We start from the raw sequence: 23,151 nt of genomic DNA, 5'->3' as shown, positions 1-23,151 counted from the left end.
AGAGAACTTTCTTTTTAGATTCCTATAGGAGAAAAAATCAACTTGCCATCATTTTTTTATTGAAATTTAATTATTCAAAACATTTACATGACTCCAAATTCAAAACTATATAAAAATATATTAAAGCAAATGTTTTCATCCCTGCTTCGTCCACATTTTCCCTTTCCTTCCCCATAAAAATTAGTTTTTATTAGTATGTTTTATTCTTCCATTATTTCTTCTTGAAAATATAAGCAAAACTAGATATTTACATTAATATTCCCTTTCACCTTTCTTACAAAAAGAAAGGAGAATACTACAAACATTGCTCTCTACCTAGCTTTTTTGGTACATTTATTGGGGTGATATTGGTTAATAACTTGCCATCATCTTTAATCCTATTCTTAAACTCTATATGGATATGTAATGAAATTTTCCATTTGGAATGAATTCTGTGAATATATGTACTTACTATTAAATGAGATACATAGAATTTAAATACTGAGAGTATTTTCATTAAGGTGTATTTTAAGTTAATAACAAGCTATTTGACATTCTTATAATATCAGTTTATTTAGTACTGATTTGGTTTTTAAAGCCACAGTGTCCTTACAGAGGTGTTTGTTCTTAAACACATTTTTGTTTTTAAGTAGTGCAGATATTATGTGAATCAACTAGGTAAACTGGCAAAAGAAAGTTATATTTTTAACATTTCCTACTGTCTTGAACACTAAAAGCAATTTGTGTGCTAAGGTGATTTCCTTTACATGGTATAGAGCAGTGAAAATGGACTAGGGCAGGAGTTAAAAAATCTATGATCCATGTCTGGCTGTGTCATTTATTACCTGTGTGACCTTCAGGTAACTCATTTAATCTCTCTAAGCCTCAGCATTTTTTCTACAAAATAGGAATAGTTAAAAATTGCCCTATAAGCCTCAAAGTTTAGAAAGATGAGAAGATATATTGCATGGGAAGGATATTTTTACTATTTTAGACATTCTCAGCCATTTTACCACCCTAACACTTTCCTACATTCTTCTCCTTCACCCTTTCTTTAGGGATGAAAAAGGAAACCTTCCTTGTGAAGACCTCAGAGGACATATGGTGGGCAAGCCTGTGCATAAGGGATCTGAATCACCAAATTCATTTCTGGATCAGGAATATCGAAAGAGATTTAATATTGTTGAGGAAGATACTGTCTTGTATTGCTATGAATATGAAAAAGGAAGATCAAGTAGTCAAGGAAGACGAGAAAGCACCCCGACTTATGGTAAGAGTTCTTAAGTTGACATAAGAACATATGTTTGGAATGGGAATTTTAATTTCTTTTCATAGGCTTTTGAGTTATGAAAATTATTTGATAGCTTTTGTATTTTGTAATTGATCTGTGTCTGTCATGTGCTTATAAGTGAAATTTCAACAATGTGAGGTATGCCATCTAAACTTATTCTAAATTTTCCAAAGAGTAAGCAAGAATAGTAAATAGAATTTTAGCTCATTAATGATGTGTGGAAACCGTTTCTAATTACATTAAATTTTTGTATGTCAGATGTTGCCAAATTGGAATAATTCAAAGTGTTTTTTTTTCCTTTTTTAAATGTAAATTTGCTATTGACATGGCTTATTTAAAATTGTCTTCTTACTCCTCGGGCATTGAAAAATCTTTAGACTTTTCTGAGGAAAAATTTTATTTTGATATTGGTCTTTTTTAAGAAGCTGCAAAGTTTGAGTGGAACTAGATTTTAAATAGGAAGAACACACTATTTAAAGCAAAGATGCACCTGGAATGACCATGTCCCTAGAGTTTTGTGGGGGGTTTTGTTTTTAGCTTTGACTCCTATTTTTCCATGTATGATCAAGAAAGTAACCCAGTCACAAACACTTAAAATTGATATAGCATATCTGAAATATTGGCAGGGAAAGTTACCTAAAGTTAAAGTACTGAATAAAGTCTGTCGTCCTATTACAAGAATGAAGAGATTTAATTGGAAGTCTATGCTACACCCTTTCAAGTTTTCCAGCTAATCATGTTTAGTGAGGAACTTATACTAGGGGAAGGACAGGATCCTTGCAGATTAGTCCAGACTTAATCAGTGGGAGCTGAGCAGAAGGAAATTTTAATTTTCTCTTTCCACCTGTCCCCCTTACTTGTCCACAGTGGCCAAATGCCTCCCTCCTGTGATCCCAAAATATTGGTAATCACTTATCTTAATACACATGCCTTATTTCCTTACAGCTCTTGGGTTATAATTATATATGAAAAGTTTTGCACAAAATGATCCTAAAGATTAGTAACCATGGTTATCTTCCTTTGTGTTATTCTCTGTGCATGTGTTTTTCTATCATAAGAATAAGCAATGGTATTTTATAGCATAGCTCTTTATACTACTTTGGTGGCATTTAATTTGAACTGTCATAATTTGAACATATTTGCAGCTTTGCTTTTTCCCCCTACTATATTTTAAACCTTTGCAATACAGAAGCCTGCCATCTTTATTATCCCTACCCCTGAACCATTACATAAGATTATTATTTTTATTCATTCATTCCACAAGCACTTATTGAATACCTATTATTAGTCAGTACTATATACCAACTTTTCCTTTTATTTATGTCCCAGAATTTTCTGCCTATTTTCTACTTATGTTGAAGAAGATACAAATGTTTAACCTAAGAGGAAATTGTAATCACCACATAAATTTGATTACTGATAGCTTTATAAAAGATATGTTTATCTCTTCAGACTACAGTTTAAACAAATCATATTTCTCCCAATAAAATGGAATACTATTTAAATTTTAGAAAATATAGATATCCTACGTATATTTCACATATTTTTATGAACTTGGGAGAAAAGAAATGTATATGTGCTTGAAAGAGGGATAGGAAGTAAAAAAAAAATAGTTCTTTTACTTTTGATCCTGACTTTTTTAAACTTTTGAACCTAAAATATAATCTGAACCTTCAATAGAGATACTTATAGATACTTCATTGGTGATTCCCTGGCACAACCTGAAGAACGCTCTAAGTAACTAGCAGTGTAATCTATTTGCCTTTTAAAAAATCAGATATTAAGTAATAAAACCTACCTGTCACACACATGAATTAGTGGCCATAATATTCCCAAAGACTGGCTCATTTGTTAATTCATCCTATATAATAAAGAGCTAATATGCTAATTAGACTGGATGGCAGAATGACCTTCCGGAAAGACCAGTGGGCGGGGGGCAGGGCTGTGAGGCAGCTGGCCGTGAGGCAGCTGGGGCTGCAAGGGCCAAGTCCCTTGCATGAATTTCGTACATCGGGCCTCTAGTTCATACATAAAGTCTGCTAGACACTAATGATACAAAGGCGAATAAAACATAAATCTTCCTTGGAAGGCAGTCATAACCCAGAGAAAAGAAAAATGAAGAGATGCATTGCCGTCACTCTAGGTAAGTAGGAATGTGAACAAAGTTCTGCAGTAGCCCAGGAGCTTAGCCCCAGAGTCTGCCTGGGAAATCCCATAAATAGAAGTGATATTTATGCTGAGTTTTAAATGATAAATAGTCATCATTCAGGGTTTCTAAATGCTAGTTATCCCCACCAAATACCTGGCAACTTCTCAAACCTAGGTCTGCCATCTGAGGGTTCATATCAGTCTCTCAGCCTGGACCCCAAGTCCCCAATACAAATTAGATCAAATGTGTATAACCAATAATTGATGACAACTTATTTAACCTATAAAGTGGTTCCATTACATTGAGCCCTTAGGGCAGGGGTTCTCAACCTGTGGGTCGCAACTCCTTTGGTGGTTGAACGACCCTTTCACAGGGGTCGCCTAAGACCATCCTGCATATCAGATATTTACATTATGATTCATAACAGTAGCAATATTACAGTTATGAAGTAGCAAGGAAAATAATTTTATGGTTGGGTCACAACCTGAGGAACTGTATTTAAAGGGCCAGAAAGTTGAGAACCACTGCCTTAGGGTGCCAATGTTCTCTTGGATTTAACAATAATGAAAATCAAAATACATTATCCTGCTGAAATATATTGCAAAAAAACTAAAGTACAAAAAAGTTCACACTTGATATTTTCTGGAAATTACAATAATTTACCTTGTTAGCACTTCTGTGATACCTGAAAATGCAGTATAGAAGTCCTTTAGCTTACAATGTTCTTCTTAGTTCTTAGTCATAAATACTCTTAACGTGAAGTATGTGAACTTAGTCATCATTACTCTCCTATTAACTTCCCATATTACTCAGAGGTTTAGAGTTTTGATTATAAGAGTGTAGACAGGATTTTGAGAAGCAAAGGAGAAACACAACATAGTGCCTAATATGTGCTTTTGATTAAATATATATGTACTTATTATATTCTCTTAGTACATTCATAGTTTCAAGTAAATTACATAAGATAAAAATATTTAGGAAAGCTCTGTTCCTAAGAGGGAGTAAAAAGAACAGTTATTTGCCCTAAGCTATTAGATAAGTACAATATGGATCAACAGTAGATAGCCCTTCTAGAAAGTAAGTAAACAATACTTGTTGAGCTTTTATATATGCCAGGCACTGTTCTAAGCTTTTAGAATGTGTGAATCTATTTAATCTTTACAACAACAATATGAAGTAGAAACTAATGGAATTTTTATTTTACATATGAGTTAAATAACTTAACCAACTAGAAAGTGGATAGAGCTGGGATTAAGTACCCATGGATATTTGTTGATTCTGCCAGTGGTACTAGGTGACTAAATGTAATGAAAATAATTTACTAAATTATAGGAAAATAAAATCCACAAGTTGCATTACTCTTTCCAAATTCAAACATTTTATTTCAAGCAAAAAGAACTTGGTCTGATTTTGTATATTCTTGTCTATGTTGTTTGGTATTTACTGGCACTATAATAAACATGCATTTATATAGACATGGCCTTGACAGACCTTAGGAAAAGATGGCTAAATTGAGGAGTAAAATTAGCAAACAATGTGTTATATCCTTTTTAAATCAGAGAACATAAAATAGGGTTGTTTTGCTTTGTTTTGTTTTTAGCATAAAATAGGTTTTACTTTCCTTAAAAGGTAGACAAGAATAACTTCTGGAAACACAAAATACAGTAGGGGAAGAAACCTAGATAAGTGGTCACTAGCATTGGCTGCCGTATCAGCCATACTTGGTAATCCTGTCTGCCTTGAAATTATTCTAATGTGGCTCAGAGATGTTCCTCTAGGCCCCTGTTTTCTCATTTGTTAAAAGAAGATGATAAAATCTGCCTCATAGACTTTTGTGAGAATTTAATGATAACACACTATAAATTGCCTAGAAAGTGGCCAGTATGTGCTAGGTATTTATTTTTGCTGTTGTCTTTATTACATAGAAACTTTAGTGTTGCTAAGACAATAGATCTTAACTGTTCTCACCACACAAAAAAAAGAGGGTAACTATATGAAGTGATGGGTGTGTTAAATAGCTTGATTGTGATAATCATTTCACAATGGATATGTATGTCAAATCATCACACTGTACACCTTAAATATATACATCTTATTTGTCAAATATACCTCAATAAAGCTGGAAAAAATTAACTTAAAGATCTCAACATATAGCCTGGCCAGGGTCACTCAGCTGTTGAACATGGACCCATGAACCAAGAGGTCACCAGTTCAATTCCCAGTTAAAGGCCTATGCCAGGATTGTGGGCTCGATCCCCAGTAGGGGGCGTGCTAGAGGAAGACAATTGATGTTTCTCTCTCATTGATATTTCTATCTCTCCCTTCCCTTCTCTCTGAAATAAATAAAAACATATTTTTTTTAAAACCCAACATACAAATCATAATAATAGTGACAGCCATTTTAAATTCCTTGAAGAATAAGATGGGATGAATAAAGAGTTCAATAAAAAATGAAACTTTAATGTGGTGGTAAAAAAGGGGGACATGATAGCATTAAATCACTTTAACTATTTGGTCTCATCTGCTCATGTTTCAAAGATAAAGGCTCAAATTTGATTAGATCAGTTGCTTGGCAACTTTTCAGTATAGTAATATCTCCCATCAGCTTTCCCTTTTCACTATTCAGGCACTACTTTCCCTTGCTATTCCATCATAGCACATTTCTGTACAGAAAAACCTGCTAAAAGGCTGGCATAGTTAGCTGAGTCCCTTTGTGGCCATGAGTAGTCATATTTTATAAGAATAGGAGGAAAACATGTTTTTACTATAATATCACAGAAGAGTATTGGTTTGAAGGAATCCAGACCTTTTCTGATTTATGGAAAATCCAAGACCTCACAAAAAGCACATGAATGCATGCAAAACCAGTATTTTAGAACTGCTCCTCATAAGTGTTATTGTGCACATTGTACATTGAGAAAAATTAATTTCTGTCATTACACCTGAACATTTTTCACTAAAAAACAAAGTACTATGTCCCTTTTAGTCACATGAATAGCAAATGGCTTGAAATGACTTAGAGCAACATATGAAGGCCGTATAGGCAATGACACTGTAAACTGAATTTTATCAATGTGAGGGGAGGATATTGTCTATAGGTTCCAGGTTCTATGATCATACTTCAGTATCTCCGTCCTTTTTGTCTTACAACTTCATTCTATCTTTTGGGCAGTTAAATTATAATTAATAGCATTGTTTCAAACATTTCTTAAAGTATCAATTATATGTAATACATTCACATTTATTTATTTCTGACTACAAGGCTGCTATCTTTCCTGTGATTTTCTAATATAAATTATCCTCCTCAGGTAAAAGGCCAGCTGTCATCTATCAGCTATGCTAGAGAGAAAAGAAAATAGTATTGTAACCACAGAAAATTTCTGTGTTCAACTAAAATATACCACTTTCAAAGCAGAACTAATCATAGAGCTATGAATTACTGAATTAAAAATGCAGAAATATGAGATGTGTACCATACTTATAGGAATTCGATTTCTTTCGATTTATGTAATACATTTCAAAAAGACCATATGTTAGCTTCACAGAATAATTTTGAATATCAAGCTGATGTTGATAAGGAACCATGTATTTGATAGAAAACTATTTTGGCATAGAAATAGAAAATAGTGTGTTCCTAATGTAAAAATTAGTGTTATCACCTAAGTAAGGTACTCTTTGTGTAATTCTATGGATAGAAATATTAGAGCATGAGTTTTGAGGTCACATAGAAAGACCTGTACCCTTTGTAATACTTTAAGCAATAAAACAATAACTGTAAGATATAATTATTAAAAAAAAGACCTGAATTTGGTGTGACAGGTTGTCCTTTAATAACTGATTGACCTTGAACTTGAGCCTTATCCTCACTGTTTTTTCCCCTTATCTGTAAAATGGGATAGTCATAGTGTTTTATGAGGATTAAGTGAGAGATGCATGTCAAGTACTTAGCACTGTTCTTGTCTCATAGAAAGTGTGCAAGAAAGCATGCTTAAATGGCATTAAAAATTGCAGCTGCTCATAAATAAAAATGTCCCGCCCTATCTGGTTTGCTCAGTGGATAGAGTGTAGGCCTGAGGACTGAAGGATCACAGGTTTGATTTTGGTCAAGAGCACGTACCTTGGTTGCAGGCTCCTCCCCAACCCCGGCTCTGGTCGGAACATGTACAGGAGGCAACCAATCAATGCGTTTCTTTCACATTGATAATTCTTTGTCATTCTGTCTTTCTAAAAACCAATGGAAAAATATCCTTGAGTGAAGATAAATAAATAAGTCCCAAAGATTATCAAATGCTGATGGATCAAAAGAACATTTCCTCCTCTCCTATGGAAGGGCTTAATAAAGGACAAAGGGCTGGAAGTATTTCCTCAGTTTGGCCCCTTTAACTACCCAATAACTAGCCATTCAAATAATAGAAATTAAAAGACATATGAATAGAGTTTGTCCCTTTCTTTGGTTTGGTTTTGAGAAGTAGAAGGAAGAGCATTCAAATAGCTAATAACACTAGAAACTGTCCTGATCCAAGGGTTTTTTTAAAGTTCCACTATGGAAATTAATAGCTCATATGCTGGACAGAAGGACCTTTTAAAACCTCATATCAACAGAATTCTAACAACAATTCAGACCCCACACATTGTTAAAGGTTAAGGTTAGTTGCTAAAAAGTAATAGAGGGAGAGATAATAATATGTATTATAAATAAAATAAGTTATAGTCTCTCAAATAAATGAAACCTGGCAAGAAGAGATCACCCTGAAAGCAACTGAAGCTACTAGATAATAGATAAACAGTAAGATTAAGAAAAAAATAATAAAGTTCCAGAGTATTAATATGTGGACAAAATGGAAAGATTAGCAAATCAAATCAACAAAGCTGATGCAGCTATCAGAGGAAAAAAGAAACTCTTCAAATGAATTAATCAACACAAAGATACGAACTAGGTGAAATAGTGCTTCCCTTAAAGACAGAATAGGAAATAATAGAAATACTCTCATTCAGTGATTTTCAGCTAGGGTCAGAGCACATTTGGCCATTTCTGAAGATATTTGTAGTTGTCATATCTGGAGGTGGAGGTGCTGCTGACATCTAGTGGGTAGAGGCCCAGGATGTCATTTCAGCATCCTACATAGAATGTGCGACTCATAGAATGTGCACAACAAATGGTGCAGGATGGCTCCCAACAATAAAGAATGATCCAGTCCAAAGTGGCAAGTCCTATTGTCGAGAAACCCTAGCTAATTTAAGAAGAATGAGTTGCAGACAAAGTGAATACAGAAGCAGGTAACTATGACTAGAAAATCAAAGAGCCCTTGTACAACATAGGGTCATTTGCCCTTTTGATTTTATTAAAATAGTGTAAGGTTGTGATGACCTACCCCGTTCTACAATAGAAAACCTAATCATGACAAATGCTGGAATAGGAAGGGACCCATTGTCTTTAGTGTTAGCTCTCTAATCACAATGTGGTTTATATAATCCAGCATTTTCCTAAATATGTGCTTTAGATAACTAGTTCTGAAAGAGAATCTTTGTGAAAGGAAGAGATTATGTAGTTAAATAAGATTCAGAAGCTGTGCAGATTTTTCACCCTTCTTGGAGATCAATAAGTGCATGTTAGCATACCAACGGGTTTGAAAGTTGTTGAATTCGGTTTAGCTTATTGTTTCCCAAATGTATTTGTGCATTTATTTTTTTTTGTTTTGGTCACAAAATACTTATTAACCGTTGAATGGGACTAATGCTTGATGGAATATATTTTTAAAAATGCTGAAATAGACTTTTGCAGCTCCTTTTAAAGACCCATATACCAATGATAAATTTTCTTTGTATTTTAAGTTCCAGATAAGCATTTGGAAAAACTTCTATTCTTAAATTGAAGCCTGCCCTAACAGATGGCTTGTTGAATGTCATCTTCATTTAGTTCTTGCAGAAAAGCCATTTTTAAAAGTAAATCTTATTTCTGATAAAAAGTCCCAACTAAAGAAATAAAGACTAACTGGAAGGATGTGTGCACGGTGTTCTATACTCCAGGCTTCTTGTATCACTGCAAAACAATTTGCCAGAAATCATGGGAGAGATAGATCCTTGAAGATAGGAAATGTCAAGTGTTACAGCCAATCTTGTTAAAGAAGAGATGACTAAAAATTTCACCCTGATTACCTTAATGACTGAAGACATTAGAGCAAGTAATTAAAACAATATACAGACATCTAAATATACATATGACAACCTAGCATTATTTTAGTAGTGCAATGTCAAACCAATTTGTTTTCCACCTTCCTTAAGGAATATACAACAAAGTTACATCCGCAATTTATGCGCTAATCCTCCATTAGCTCTTTAGCTAGCTTTTAAGAATGTTTTTGGAAGATTTTCAAACTGGGAGGACACTTAAACAAAAGCAGTAATAATCCATGTCATCAGATTATTTTTGAAGAAAGATGAATTGGATTTTTCTGTAAATGCAATGGCCTTAAATTCATCACCAAATCAAATTAGTGTAGTAAAAAGAGCCCTGGGATAGGAAGTTGAAAGTCTATATTCATGGGCTGACTTATCAGTGAAATCCTGAGAAATTAACTTTGGTATGTCTTAAGTTTTTCATCGCAACCTTTCTTGCTAGCTTCACTGATTAACATGATCATAAAGAGAAAAATATATGAAAGAAATTATAAAGTTATTACAAGATGTCATTTTGTTTCATTTGAAAGTCTTCCAGTTGATGGTCTTAATCCTTGTCTTTTTCTTTTCATGAGAAATGATGACTGTCTTCCATATTTTGATAAGATTTTTAAGACACTGATTTACTAAGGTTTTTTTATAATGATGAAAAATATGTAACATACAATTTTCCATATTTTTTTCATTATAGTTCACATTTTTATGTGTTAGTTTTCTGTATTAGTTTCAGGTGCACAACATAGTGGTTAGACAATCATATACTTTACAGGGTGGTCCCACTAATATTTTAAGTACCTCCCCCCCACTGGCCTGTACATAGCTATTACAATATGATGTACTAAGGCTTTTAAAAAAACAAATTCCTTTAATTTCTAGTTATCTAACTTGAAAACAGGATGTTTTTAACCAAATAATGCCCATGTCATCTTTCTTGTCCACTTTTATTGCTGAGCACAGCAAGGGGCAAATCTCCATTAGCATAGCTCATTGTATACCCAGTTAGAGGAGGACCTAGAACTCTTCTGCCACTTAGGCAGTATTTATTTTTTTTTTATTTTTATTTTTTTATTATTAGTTAAGGTATTACAAATGTGTCCTCATCCCCCCCATTAACCCCCAACCTCCCCCACACACACACTCATGCTACCATCCCCCTGTTGTCCATGTCCATTGGTATGGCTTATATACATGTATACAAGTCCTTCGGTTGATCTCTTCCCCTTACCCCCGCCCTCCCCTACTTTCCTTCTGGGGATTGATAGCCTGATTGCTGTTTCTCAGTCTTTGAGTCTGTCCCTTTTCATCAGTCTATGTTGTTCTCTATAATCCACAAATGAGTGAGATCATGTGGTATTTATCTTTCTCTGACTGGCTTATTTCACTTAGCATAATGCTCTCCAGTTCCATCCATGCTGTTGCAAAAGGCAAGAGTTCCTTTTTTTTTACCGCAGCATAGTATTCCATTGTGTATATGTACCACAGTTTTCTAATCCACTCATCTGCTGATGGGCACTTAGGCTGTTTCCAAATCTTAGCTATGGTGAATTGTGCTGCTATGAACATAGGGGTGCATATATCCTTTCTGATTGGTGTTTCTGGTTTCTTGGGATATATTCCTAGTAGTGGGATCACTGGGTCAAATGGGAGTTCCATTTTTAGTCTTCTGAGGTAGCTCCATACTGTTCTCCACAGTGGCTGCACCAGTCTGCATTCCCACCAGCAGTGCAGAAGGGTTCCTTTTTCTCCACATCCTCTCCAACACTTGTTGTTTGTTGATTTGTTGATGATAGCCATTCTGACAGGTGTGAGATGATAACGCATTGTCGTTTTGATTTGCATCTCTCGTATAATTAGTGACTTTGAGCAGGTTTTCATATGTCTTTCGGCCTTCTGTATGTCCTCTTTCGAAAAGTGTCTATCTAGGTCCGTTGCCCATTTTTTTATTGGATTGTTTATCTTCCTTTTGTTAAGTTTCATGAGATCCCTGTAAATGTTGGAAATTAAACCCTTATCGGTGGTATCATTGGCAAATATGTTCTCCCATGTAGTGGGTCTTCTTGTTGTTTTGTTGATGGTTTCCTTTGCTGTGCAAAAGCTTTTTATTTTGATGTAGTCCCATTTGTTTATTTTCTCTTTAGTTTCCATTGCCCTAGGAGCATTATCAGAGAAGAAATTTCTTCGGCATATGTTTGCGATTTCGCTGCCTGTGGATTCCTCTAGTATTTTTATGGTTTCCCGTCTTACGTTTAAGTCTTTTATCCATTTCGAGTTTATTTTTGTGTATGGTGTGAGTTGGTGATCTAGTTTCAACATCATCAAAATGTCCATACTACCCAAAGCAATTTATAGATTCAATGCAATCCCCATTAAATTACCAACAGCATATTTCACAGATCTAGAACGAACGTTCCAAAAATTCATCTGGAATAAAAAAAGACCCCGAATAGCTGCAGCAATCCTGAGAAAGAACAAAGTAGGTGGGATCTCAATACCAGATATCAAACTGTATTACAAAGCCACTGTTCTTAAAACAGCTTGGTACTGGCACAAGAACAGACATATAGATCAATGGAATAGAATAGAGACCCCAGAAATCAACCCAAACCACTATGCCCAATTAATATTCGACAAAGGAGGCAAGAGCATACAATGGAGTCAAGACAGTCTTTTCAATAAATGGTGTTGGGAAAATTGGACAGATACATGCAAAAGGATGAAACTAGATCACCAACTCACTTAGGCAGTATTTAAATCATATGAATCCTTCTCAGTCTTTCCACACCCCTCTAATGGAGAATAATCTCTATGCATAGTGACATTTTAACTAAGAAAAACCAGTCTTTCTGAACTACAATGTGTATTGAAGATTTGTTCTCTTGGTAGAATGTTTACAAAAGATGTTTTGGTTCAAAATACAATTAGCCATGGTGTTAAATATTAAAAGTTCCATTTTATTTATTTATTTTTAATTTATTTATTCAGGTGACGTTGGTTAATAAAATTATATAGGTTTCAGGTGTGCAATTCTATAATATATCATCTGTATATTGCATTTTGTGCTCACCACCCAAAGTCAAGTCTCTGTACATCACCATGTATCCCCTCTTTACCTTCCTCCACCTGCCCCACCCCCCCTTTCCCTCTGCTGTTGTCTGTGTCTATGAGGTGTTTTTTGTTTAATTTTTGCTTAACCCCTTCACCTTTTTCAGCCAGCCCTGCAATCCCCTCCCCTCTAACAGATGTCATCCTGCTTTCCATCTATGAGTTTGTTTCTATTTTGTTTACTATATTGTTCATTAGATTTCACCTATGCGTGAAATCATATGGTACCTGTCTTTCTCTGGCTGGCTTATTTCACTTAGCATAATGCTCTCCAGGTCCATATACTTTCTGATGCACTTTCTAATTTTCCCATTTAACAATTTTTATCTTACTCCCCATTTAAAGTCTAGATCACTTTTAGTAAGCAATAGGAAAATTCACAAACAAGTTGTAGCAGTTTTAAAAATATGGCCATAAAGATCAAAAGTGCTTGTTCTTACTAACTTTATTAATTCAAGATATGTTGCCTTTATCCTTAAAAAATTACTGACTTTCCATTTAATTCAGTTTTATTCCTCTTTAAATATGTGGTTCTCTACCTTAAATAACCTTCGGATGTTTTCCTAGAAATGCAGTCAACCATCTGAAAGTAATTTTTCTGTCTGGAATGTGGGAAGTTTGATGGGTGTATGTGGCATGCTTATAGCTTAACATTCCTTACTGCACTCATTTTCATCAAAATATTGGTTAAGTTATTCAGAACAGATGTGTATATGTGTATATATTTTTTTCTTCTTAGACTGCAGAGAAAGCTTTTTTGTGAGCTAAAGGTTATGTCAGATTTAAGAAATCTCTCTGAAGTATTTTTCAACTTTTGGCAACTGTAAGAGAGAATATTGTTTCTCAGAAGCTGTTTATCGCTCTGAAACTTAATGATTTTACCATGTTTTGGGAGAGAGTTTTTAAAAAGGGATACAATTGAACAGCAGTCATTCAGTAGTATTTCTATGGACATCATGGGTAGCATAATATGGGAATGTTTCTGGATAAGGAAGCAGGACATCTAGTTCTGACTGGATTACCAAACAGCTTTGTAAGGCTCTATTTGTTAGAAAAATGTAGGGGGTTGTTCAGGTTGACATACTATCTTAGAAGTAAGCGAGGGACAGAGGGGAAAGTAAGGAAAAGTAAGAAGGAGAAAAAGAGAAAATAGACTGGAAGGAAGGAGAAGGAAACTATGAAAATAGAAACTGGCAGTATATCTTGGACTTTTTTGGGATCCAATGTGTACACATGTTTGGCTCCAAACAACAAATTAATTCTTCAAAAATTATCAAATTAGTTTATTTATGTATATATAACATGTAGAGCAAGTAAAAACAACAGCCTATTTATTGGATATTTTACTTTTCAAAGATTTTCTTCATGACATGTAGAAACATTGTTAGCGCTATTAATGCTCCAATTTCAGTGCTAATGTGAAATGGACTTTATTTTTAAAAAGATTCTAAAGCAATGTTTGAAAATGCAGCATTCACAACATTGAAAATCTGGCAGACATATTCTGCAAAGAATTTGAATAGACATGACAAGAGGAGACCTTTCCTAAAACCTTCCCCTGTCCCCTCATTGGGCAGAATATATTGACCTATATCAACTCACCCAAATTCCCTCTGTAAAAGTGTAATTCTACTCCATGAGAATTTTGGAATCTTAGATGATCGTTTATAAAATTGTTTGCATACCTTGAAAGTAAACCATTAAATACTGCCTTTTTTGGCGCTTTAATAATTTTACCATGTCTCATTCATCCTCAGACTTTCAAAAGAAGTTAGCAAAATATACTGTTTCAGTATATATAATAAAAAACCATAAGGTTGGCACATTTTCTGAAGAACACATAGTAACTGTGAAATTTAACTAGTCAAGGAGGGAAGTGAAAAAGACATATGGTGACTGAGAGGTGAAGGTGGGAAGATGTGTGATTAGAGGAAGGATAATTGGACTTGGAGTGCTGTAGGGGTATGCACAAAATATAGAAGGTGGTAGTTGGAAAATTGGACACTGGAAGAGATTATAGCCATTGAAGATGACAAGATTAAGCATATGACTACAAGAATGCATAGAGGAGAAACCCTCAGGAAAATGTGAGGGTTGGAAGCTGAATATTGAAGTCACCAAGAATTAAGGCAGAAGTGGTATTTGAGTGCCTGAGTTTGAACCCTGGTACAACATACTTACCAGCTGTGTCCTTGGGCAAGTTACATACCAGCTGTGTCCTTGGACAAGTTACATAACCTGTCTCGGTTTCTTCATCTAGTAAAATGAGTATAGTGATAGTATAGTTTTCATAATTATGAGGATTAAACACGTATTTATAAAACCTTTAGACAGTATGTGACATATGATAAGTGATATATGTGTTAATATTATTATAATGATTGCCATAATCATCATTGTTACTATCCAGTCCTGTGTGAACTTTTGCTTTATATTCATTCAAAATTTATTAAGCAACTATTGTAAGCCACACATTGTGCTAGGTATCCTTTTTAAACTTTTATATATTTTTGGCTCTTTTGTGCTTCAGGATTTCAAGTTGATCAAAAATAATGCACTGCAGCCTCACCAAAAATTATCCTTGAAGTCTATGCCATGAGTTCTGCTTACTTAAGTAAAATGTTGTGTAATAAGAATACAAACTTAAAGGGAAATGGGACAGGCCAAAGCACTAAATACTTGGATCTGGAAACTAGAATTACTTATTCACAATATAAAAAGATGAGATGCTTGGGGAAGACCCAGGTATAAGAGAATCTAGATATATTGCTGAAGCGTGGTGGTATCAAAATGTATGGCATTGAGAGCTAGGAGGCAGGGAAGGTAGGAAGTTAGCATTGTGGTGTTCCAACATGAAACAATGGGTTCATGTCCTGGCAGGGCAGGTTAAACACAAGGGACTACTATCTTGGAGATTGACTATCAATATATAGACATGTGGGCGTTGGAGAATTAGATAGAGATCAAATTACTGAAAATAAAGTAAAATCACTGAAATAATGATCCTCTTTGTAAAGGACCACCCTCAAAGTCTGGGGCTCCTAAGAGAGCAAACCTAGGCTAGTCTTTATTGTTTACAAAACGTAGCTTATGTTTGAATTATCACCTGGCCAATTGCCACAGGCAGTTTCACCTTCTGGCTCAAAACACACACATTTTTCATCTACACAAATGCCAACCATAATGTTGCATATGAGTGAGTGTGTTTTGCAGACTGTAGCTAAAAATCAGTGTAAGTTTAAGCAGACATGGGGAAGAAAAACAATGTGATGTGAATTTTGTTCTCTGTGTTTAGGCAAGCTACGACCTATATCTATGCCAGTGGAATATAATTGGGTGGGGGACTATGAAGATCCAAATAAGATGAAGAGAGATAGTAGAAGAGGTAAGTGTTCTAGAATTTCAGTGTAGGCTGAGTTGTTGGAACAAAAAGCAAATTTAAATGTTTTTAAATAGGATCTTATGGCTTCAGTAGAAAAACTTTCATTCTTTCATTGACTCAGTGACCCAAACCAATTCAGACCAACATTTGACAATCTTGACCTATTATTAAGTAGATATCTTCTGTGAATGCCTCCTGAGGGATTCAGGGTAGATAAGTACAGTGTAAAAATTAATAGATCATTGTTATTTGAAAGTTAATATTTGGAAAACAAGGTCAGAAGTGTGAAACTGCATAAAAGTTTAGTAAATAGAGTTTGTGATCAGTCCCCATTGGTCTGCAATGAAACCTCACCACTTTTATATTAATACAGCCTTAAAATGAAGCACATGGATAAAAGCTATTGGAAGCTCAACCAGTGACTCTAGTGAAAACTATATAGAAATGGGGAAAAAAACTGCTTTGCTTTTTTTTCTCTTCTGTTTGCTGTTCAGGGTTATCTTCTTACTTGGGGGTGGGCTACACTTGAAGTATCTACCAAAAGTAAGTTTTTATGTTCACTTATCCTGCTATTGAGTTGGGTAGTAAAGAGAACAACAGAAAGTCTCACTAGTAAGTGGGATTCGACCAAGTACACGTATGGTGGGCCCAGTGGATCATGTTGCTACTTCCACTTTCTGAAATCGAGAGCCATTAAGTTGTAGATGAAAAAGAATACAAATCCAAACAAAGCAAAAATTATTTATAAAACCTAAGCTCACTAAGCTTTCATCACAATATGTTTAACCCATTTGTCTGTTATTTCCAGCCAATATACAGAATTTATTTCATTACTACACAGATGCACAGACCACACAGGGATAAGCAAGCATGAATACCTGCTTCATTAGTCTTCTTAACACTTGTTTTATGGAGCAGGCATTTTTGAAAATGGGACAGGGATATTGACAAATTTCTTTGCATCTATATACTCATTCCATTTTCTAAACTTCAGTTTCTAACCTAATTTGTTTTATAGAAGTAATCAAGAAAAACATAAAAAGAGAAATGCTTATCATATGCCATCTCTGGGTCACTCTTTTGGAACTTCATATGGTAGTGACAACTTGGGGGGTAAAAAGCCTTATGAAGTACTAAGTGCTGGCTATCAATTTAAGCACTGATTTTTATAAACTAAGTTTCCTGACTGTTGGTTCTTAATATGGGCTTTAACTTCTCCAATGATGCTATCTAGCCTGCCATAGGTTGGTGTTTGTCATCAGCTTTTAGCACAATTCCCCTGGGGGAGCTTGTTAAAATATGTATGAGGCACACACCCAGAACTTCTGCTTCAGGTTCGTCAGGTGCTTCTGATATAGTTGGTCCAGAGATGAAAGTTGGAGATATAATATATAAGCTATTTATTATTGTCCTATGATCCCAAATAATTAAGGTTTTCTATATTTCCACTACATAGGTATTTTATAAATTAAATCAAGTTACATTTCTGAAATGGAATCTAATAGCACAATTAGGAAAGAATGATAAATTTGGAATATTTGCATATTTATATTAGTGTATTTATCTCTTTTATATAGAAAACTCTCTACTCCGATATATGAGCAATGAAAAAATTGCTCAAGAAGAATACATGTTTCAGAGAAACAGCAAAAAAGACACAGGGAAGAAGTCTAAGAAGAAGAGTGATAAGAGTAATAGCCCGACCCACTATTCATTGCTACCTAGTTTGCAAATGGATACATTGAGACAAGACATCATGGGCACCCCTGTGCCAGAGGCCACACTGTACCACGTAAGTAAAATTTCAGACTCTATAATACAGCTTTTATTCGGCGATTCTTTTGGCTGAATTCCAAATTATTTATTTTTATGCTGCTGCTAGATTTTCACAAAAGATCTTAAGTTTAGAGTTTAAGCCCTTAAAGAAAACACAATGGCTTATTGACTTGTTCTTCAGTTCATATGTTTAGTGAGTTCATATGTTGTAGCAAGTTAGATTTTTAATGAAATAACATAATATGCACAGAATTGATAGAGAGTAATCATTAGCTGATTAAGCATCACTATAATAATGCCCAGTAAATAGGTAGCTGTAGAATTCAACATTGAAGATAGAATTTTTATTGTATTTGTGATTTTATTTAAAAATGAGCACCTACTAGACCAGCATAGTGCTCAAGGTAAAAATGGGAAGACATAGCACATCATCATATGGAGAGAAAAGCTCCAAGAGTCTTAAAGTAATTTGACTATTGTAATGGGTGGGTGCAAGCAGTACCAGAGGGATATGGGAGAAGAAGGGCCTTGCCTTCTAAGGAAGTGAGAAAACGCTTTACAATAGGGAACATTTGGATGATGGGTGAAAGATGTGTAGCAGTATCGTGGGAAGGCATATGGAGTTGTGCCACAAATGTATGCAAATATGGTATATCCTAGGGACTTCATATGGCTAAGAATTAGTGGTTCATTAAAAACTGAGGTGAAAGCATGTGAGTTAGGGGCAGTAGATGAGCCTAGAGATGTAGGTCGGCTTAGGTCAGGAATTTTATGATAAAGTACTTAGGCTCTTTCCAGCTGTGATAAAGAGCTATTGCAGAATTTTGAGCTGGGGACTTGCATGATGAGATTGGCCTGTTTATCTATATGGTGCAGAGCATTGATCAAGAGTATGAAGCTAGAGGCAGGGTCATTAAGCCAGGCCAGAGGATGATGAGAAACTAGGACAATGGCAATGTAGAGGCTGAGAATATTGTTAACCATAACATTAAATCACAAAATCAAGCCATTTTATATCACTTTGGTTAAAAGGGAGTTTGTTATGCCAATTGAACTATAGCTCCTTATTAAGAGTCCTTGAAAAACATGGACTACACTTTTTAAGTAATTTGAATAACTGTGCTTAATGCTCACTGTATCAAAAAATTTTAATCTGGCACTTCTGTAACAGGTATACCATTTAGGTATACAAAGTGTGAAAGATTTAATAACATACATGAGTTGATTTTCTGAGTAAATTTTTAAAATCATCTACTTATTCTGTAGCTCTCTCATAAAACTAAAGTGTGGAAAACTATTTTCATTTCTTTGGGTTGAAGTAAGAGTGTACTTCACATTCCTACGTGCTCATTCTCTAACCTCCCCTGGCCCCAGTTACATACCCCCAAGCTCTTCCTCTCAAAGAGAATAGTGCCCATATCAAAACCTGCTCTTTTGAATGACTGACAAATCCAATGATTTTCCACAGATATTTGCAATCAGTCTGAAATCAATATTTGTAGCTGTATGAAAGGGGGCACTCTTGCTATCACTGGTCAGAAATGCTGTCTGAACACTGAGTCCCCTCTAAAATCTGGTGTTCCTGTCACAAGTAATAGCCTGAACGAAATCTAAAGATAAGAGGCAGCTGGCCTGTTTGAAAGGGAAGTTGGTAGTGAGAGATGGGTCTGGAGAGGGAAGAAAAGGCCACTTTTCCCAGAGTGTAGAAACTTTTTAAGTTTGTATTTATCCTAAGAGGAGTGTTAAACCATTGAAGGTGCATTTAAACACTCAGCCTGCACCTCCCTGTCATGCACATCTGAACAGGAGTATTCTGTGTGAGGAAGAAAAGAGAGAGGAGTCTTGTGGATTTTGAGTTATTAAAATATGAAAGATAGTAAAAGGTGAGTCAAACTGGTAATCAGAATCAGAAAGATTGGGAGTATTGTCTAGGAGTATAAATTGTTATAGCCTTCCTGAAGATCATTATACATTACACGTATCAAGAACCTCAAATGGTAACTTCACTTCTACAATTTTATTCCTGGAAAGAAATCATAGCATCTACTTTTGCCTCCTACTTTAATTAATGTGTCCCAAATCTGTAATGTGGTAATTAGGAGATATTTATCCAAACTGATTTTTGACAGAGGGACAGCACAGAGTAAGGAATATTATTAATGATGTGTGAAGTCCTCCCATGTAATACTGACCCGCTAATCCCAGAGCAGAAGGCTGGACATTTTCTAACTCTATTCTCTGGTTTAAAGAAGCTAAAGATGAACACAGACAACAGGGGGGTGAGGGCATGAGTAGGGGGTTGGGGGGTAACGTGGGGATAAGGACACATATGTAATAACTTAATAAAGAGATTTTTTTAAAAAGATGAAGCTAAAGAATTGTTAGCCCCAAAGTGCATGTTAGATGTCTATAACCAGTGTTCAAAGAGAGAACATTCTTTTGTGGGTTTTTTACTAGACTCTCAGTTCCCTTGAGGACCTTACCTTCACTTGTTTAGTACTTTCCAAGTTTTCAAGGGAGTTTCCATATTTATTGTGTCTTTTGAATCTCACAACAACCATATTTGCAAATGACAAAACTCAAATGGGTTAAGTTATTTACCCAAAGCTGTGTTGCAAAAAAAAAAAAAAAAAAAAAAGTAAGAGTAAAGACTATAACCCAAGTCACCTACCCCAGTGATCTTCCCATAGTCTACCCTGGAACAATATGCATGGTAGGCATTCCAGACACAAATGAATTTGTGCTTCAGTGACTGAGTGAAGTTTGAAAATGTATTAGCCCTAACCAGTTTTGCTCAGTGGATAGAACATCAGCCTGTGGAGCAAAGGGTCCTAGGTTTGATTCTGGTCAAGGCTCCTCCCCAGCCTGGGCCCTGGTCAGGGTGCATGTAGGAGGCAACCAGTTGATGTATTTCTCTCACATTGACGTTTCTTTCTGTCTTTCCCTCTCTCTTCCTCTCTCTCTAAAAAGATCAATGGAAAAATATCCTCATGTGAGATTTAACAAAACAGTTTTTAAAAAGTATGACTTTAAGAAACATGAGCCTTCATAGGTTTATTTAAATAACATCTTCAGTACCTAGATTGATTTCTACCCAGAGTTTTTATGAATTTTTGAAAAACATACAGAACTGCTGCTGATATGAAGCACAAGTAGTTATTCAGCATCTATTGCTGAGACTAGAGTATTATAATGAAAATTTCCTTGACCTTAGAAGCCAAACAATGTACACTTAAATGATTGCTTCTTATATTTCACAGGAATTCTTGTTTTATTTTTTGCCATCTGTTTATACACGCTTATTTAAAAGTGAAAAGACTTTTTCTTATGCTAAATTTTCTGAAGCACAAGATCACTATCATCAGTATGTAATCCAGTCACTTTCGTGATGAATACCTAATCTTTATTCTTACCAATTATTTCTTTGGATAACTCAGCCATTTTTAATAGAATAGGACTTAAATGGAAGAGAACAATTAAGATTTGAGTACTGAGTTTCACTGCGGTAATAATAGCTCCATGTTGTCTGAGTTCAAATGAGTTCAAATTTAGTTTAATTTAATAGCAGGATTATATCAGCATTAAGTATCCTTGAACAATTTGCTAAAGGTGTGTGTGTGTGTGTGTGTGTGTGTGTGTGTGTGTGTGTGTGTGTGTATGTGTGGTGTTCCTTATAAACAGACATAGATTATAATCCCCATTGGTCTATTTTGGAAGCAACCCCATAAAAATACACAAAGCAACAGAAATACAGTTTGGCTTTAGTGTTTGGCTCATTCCTCTTAACAATTAGCACAGAAATGTTCATATAATAATAACGAGGATTTAGAAGTTTATGATATTATAAAATACACAATTTTATTTTATTAATTCCATATACTTGTAATTTCAGGGGTTTTTTCCCTTAAACTTACTTAAAAGTGAATCCTTCCCTGTGCTCTACCCATCCTGGTCACCCACCAGTCTTTGCCACCTCTTTTCTTTGGACATGCTAGTCCCTCTACTGAGAATGCTTTTACCGCTTTGTTCCCCCTGGCCTGGTTTCTATATAATCCTACAGTTGCAGAGAGACTTGCCCTGACCACTACTCCCTAAACTAAATCAATTTCTCCTGGTATAATCTTAGCAACCTGCATATTTTCTTCAAAACCTTTCTTATGCATCGTAATTATATATTTATTTATGTGATCATCTTAATGTCTTAAAACCTTAATGTCTTTCTCCCCTGAACTTGGTAGGTAGGGCTTATCCATGTCCATGAAAGGAATAGAGAGCTTCTACATTTTGTTCAGCTCTTTATTTCAACATCTAGAATAGGGCTAGTACCTTATAAGCGCTCAATAAAATGTGACGGATACGTGATTGAACAAGTGAGTGAATGTGACGGGAACTTCAATGTCTTTCTCAGTGTATGTCAGTTGAGGTCCTCAGCCTGCAGACAGAGCCACTTCCATGTCCTAGGTCAACCGTCCCCAGTTAAAGCAGGCCTTCAATTGAAGTGTATTCATAATGGGAATTGCCAGGAACTTACTATCATAGGCTCATGTCCAATGTGCCTGGGGAGATCCCTAGGGCTCTGAATGTCTTATCATGTTTGTCTAGTTCATATGACTAAATTCTGCTTTGTTTTATTGAATAATATTCCAATTCACTCCGATTGGAACCCTGCTCTTATTGGCCTGTCCTCCAAGGAGCATCTAGCTGCTTTATTGCTACCAGAGACAGACAATATGGAGCCTATCTCTGGCTACCCATCTTTTGAAAAGAGTATTGGAAGCACTTAGTAACTTACACTCACCATGTTGGGCTCCCTATCAAAGCCGGTCCCAGTCTGCACCTTTGATCAGGGTGATTTACAAGGTTCCTCTGCCCCACAGATGCCACCAGTGCAACAGGATTAACTCCCCTTCAGCCCCTGCTCCATCCCCTCCACTCCAGCTCAGAGCTTGAATTCCAGCTCCTTCTTACTTTCTTCCTATCACTGCCTTCTCATTATGGAGGTCGCAATGTGTCTATCAGCCAGATATTATGTTATGGTATTTTTCAAACGAGTATAACTTTATTTTACATACTCACAGATTCTCTGTCTGAAAATGTGGGAATTATTAGCTGCGGGGCCCACCTTGTCTGACCTGAGAGCACATGAAGGAAAGGTAGACAGCAGTGTGTGTGTGAGTGTGTGTGTGTGTGTGTGTGTGGGGAGAGCGTGTATGTGTGTATGTAATTCGGATGTGGTGGTGAAAGCCTTGAGATAAAGAATTATTAGATTCAGCACCTTTTTTCTACTATAATATA

The 23,151-nt window shown here is 35.4% G+C and overlaps 1 protein-coding gene across 5 annotated transcripts in view; it reads left to right on the top strand.

Moving 5' to 3' along the window:
- The window catches only part of CNKSR2 (connector enhancer of kinase suppressor of Ras 2), a 253,350-nt gene that overhangs the window by 145,131 nt on the left and 85,068 nt on the right, over window positions 1-23,151 (top strand). For 3 of the 5 annotated variants that reach the window (XM_036305515.1, XM_036305517.1, XM_036305520.1), the window contains 3 exons: window positions 1,038-1,249; window positions 15,994-16,083; window positions 17,658-17,872. In XM_036305515.1, the coding sequence (XP_036161408.1) occupies window positions 1,038-1,249; window positions 15,994-16,083; window positions 17,658-17,872 (517 nt within the window). The remainder of the gene's footprint in view (window positions 1-1,037; window positions 1,250-15,993; window positions 16,084-17,657; window positions 17,873-23,151) is intronic. The other 2 variants (XM_036305518.1, XM_036305516.1) reach the window with 1 other exon arrangement.

This window comes from Myotis myotis, unplaced genomic scaffold, assembly GCF_014108235.1.
Source record: "Myotis myotis isolate mMyoMyo1 unplaced genomic scaffold, mMyoMyo1.p scaffold_m19_p_4, whole genome shotgun sequence".
NCBI classification, from domain to species: domain Eukaryota; kingdom Metazoa; phylum Chordata; class Mammalia; order Chiroptera; family Vespertilionidae; genus Myotis; species Myotis myotis.
This window is presented reverse-complemented; position numbering and strand designations above follow the sequence as displayed.